The following is a 1,297-nucleotide window of genomic DNA, read 5'->3' on the forward strand; positions in this document are numbered from 1 at the left end:
GAGTCCAACCATATCCAACCCCCAAACAGCAAATGGCCAGACGAGTGGAATGGTCTTCAAAGCTGAAGCGGGCTTGTGAGACATGTTAGAGTAGAACTGGCAGCCCTCACACTTGTCGACTATTTCTTTTGCCATTTCATTCACTCGTGGACAGTAAAAACCTGCTCGCTATGCTCTAGCCACGATTGCCCGAGAGGACGCATGGTGACCACAGGTCCCCGAGTGGATATCATTGAGGATCATTCGACCTTCTTCTGGGGTAATGCATGGTTGAGCAACTCCAGTCACACTCTCCCTGTACAGTTGACCACTTATCACAGTGAAGGCTTTGGATCGACGGACAATCTGTCATGCTTCATATCCGTCTTCTGGGAGTTCTTTCCTGAGAATATATGCGATATATGGAACTGTCCAGTCAGGAATGACGACCAAAAATTCCATGATTAAGTCGACCATGGCTGGGATCTCAACTTCAATCGGATCAGTAGAACTCTTAGGTTGTGGGGGCTCTTCTATGAAGGGATCCTCTTGAACTGATAGTGTGTGATGATGTTCCAAGAACACATTGCCGGGAATGGGCTCCCGCTTGGAACCTATCTTTGTCAGGTCATCCACTGCCTGGTTCTTCAGTTGAGGAATGTGGTGGAGCTCTAGCCCTTCAGACTTCTTTTCTAACTTTCTTAGTGCACTGCAATAGCCAGTCATAGCTGGACTTCTGACGTCCCACTCCTTCATCACTTGATTGACCACCAAATCTGAGTCGCCGTAGACCATTAGGCGACGGACGCCAAGTGAAATGGCCATTTGAAACCTGTTGGGGATATAACTATTAGGTATGACCCGCCCAGGAGGGGCCGGGTTATACCTATGGCGATTCATGAAGCCCAAGACAGCTTTGGAAGATGGCGGTTTAGTTAAGGGCCCAAGACCCGAAGGTGACTCAAGGCCCATAGAGATAAACCACCATATGTACATAACTTGTATTATAAGGCAGGAATAGTTAGAAACCAAGCCAGACATTGTTTATGAGCTGGACGGGATTCTATGAACCGCCGGGTGTTATATAATCCTTACGTAAGGGCCAGCCTATCAAACTTTCAGGCATTAGGATACGTTTAAGGCGCGGATGATTATCATAAGAGATTCCCACCATATCAGAAGATTCGCGTTCTTGAAAATCGGCACTTCTCCAAATCCAGAAGACAGACGGAATTCTAGGATTATCCTTTTGGGCAAAGACTTTTATGCAGACTTCTTCTGGATTATCTATACCATGCCTGTGTATATAAAGGGACGA

At 46.7% G+C, this 1,297-nt stretch overlaps 1 protein-coding gene across 1 annotated transcript; it reads right to left on the reverse strand.

Moving 5' to 3' along the window:
- Positions 1 to 348: 348 nt before the first annotated feature.
- Positions 349 to 705, reverse strand: LOC147978852 (uncharacterized). Its single transcript, XM_087514917.1, has one exon. The coding sequence runs from the start codon at positions 703 to 705 to the stop codon at positions 349 to 351; it is 357 nt and encodes a 118-aa protein (XP_087371043.1).
- Between the last annotated feature and the right edge of the window lie 592 nt (positions 706 to 1,297).

The sequence above is a fragment of the Triticum urartu genome, chromosome 3A, assembly GCF_056163025.1.
Source record: "Triticum urartu cultivar PI428250 chromosome 3A, HENAU_Tu73, whole genome shotgun sequence".
Lineage (NCBI taxonomy): Eukaryota > Viridiplantae > Streptophyta > Magnoliopsida > Poales > Poaceae > Triticum > Triticum urartu.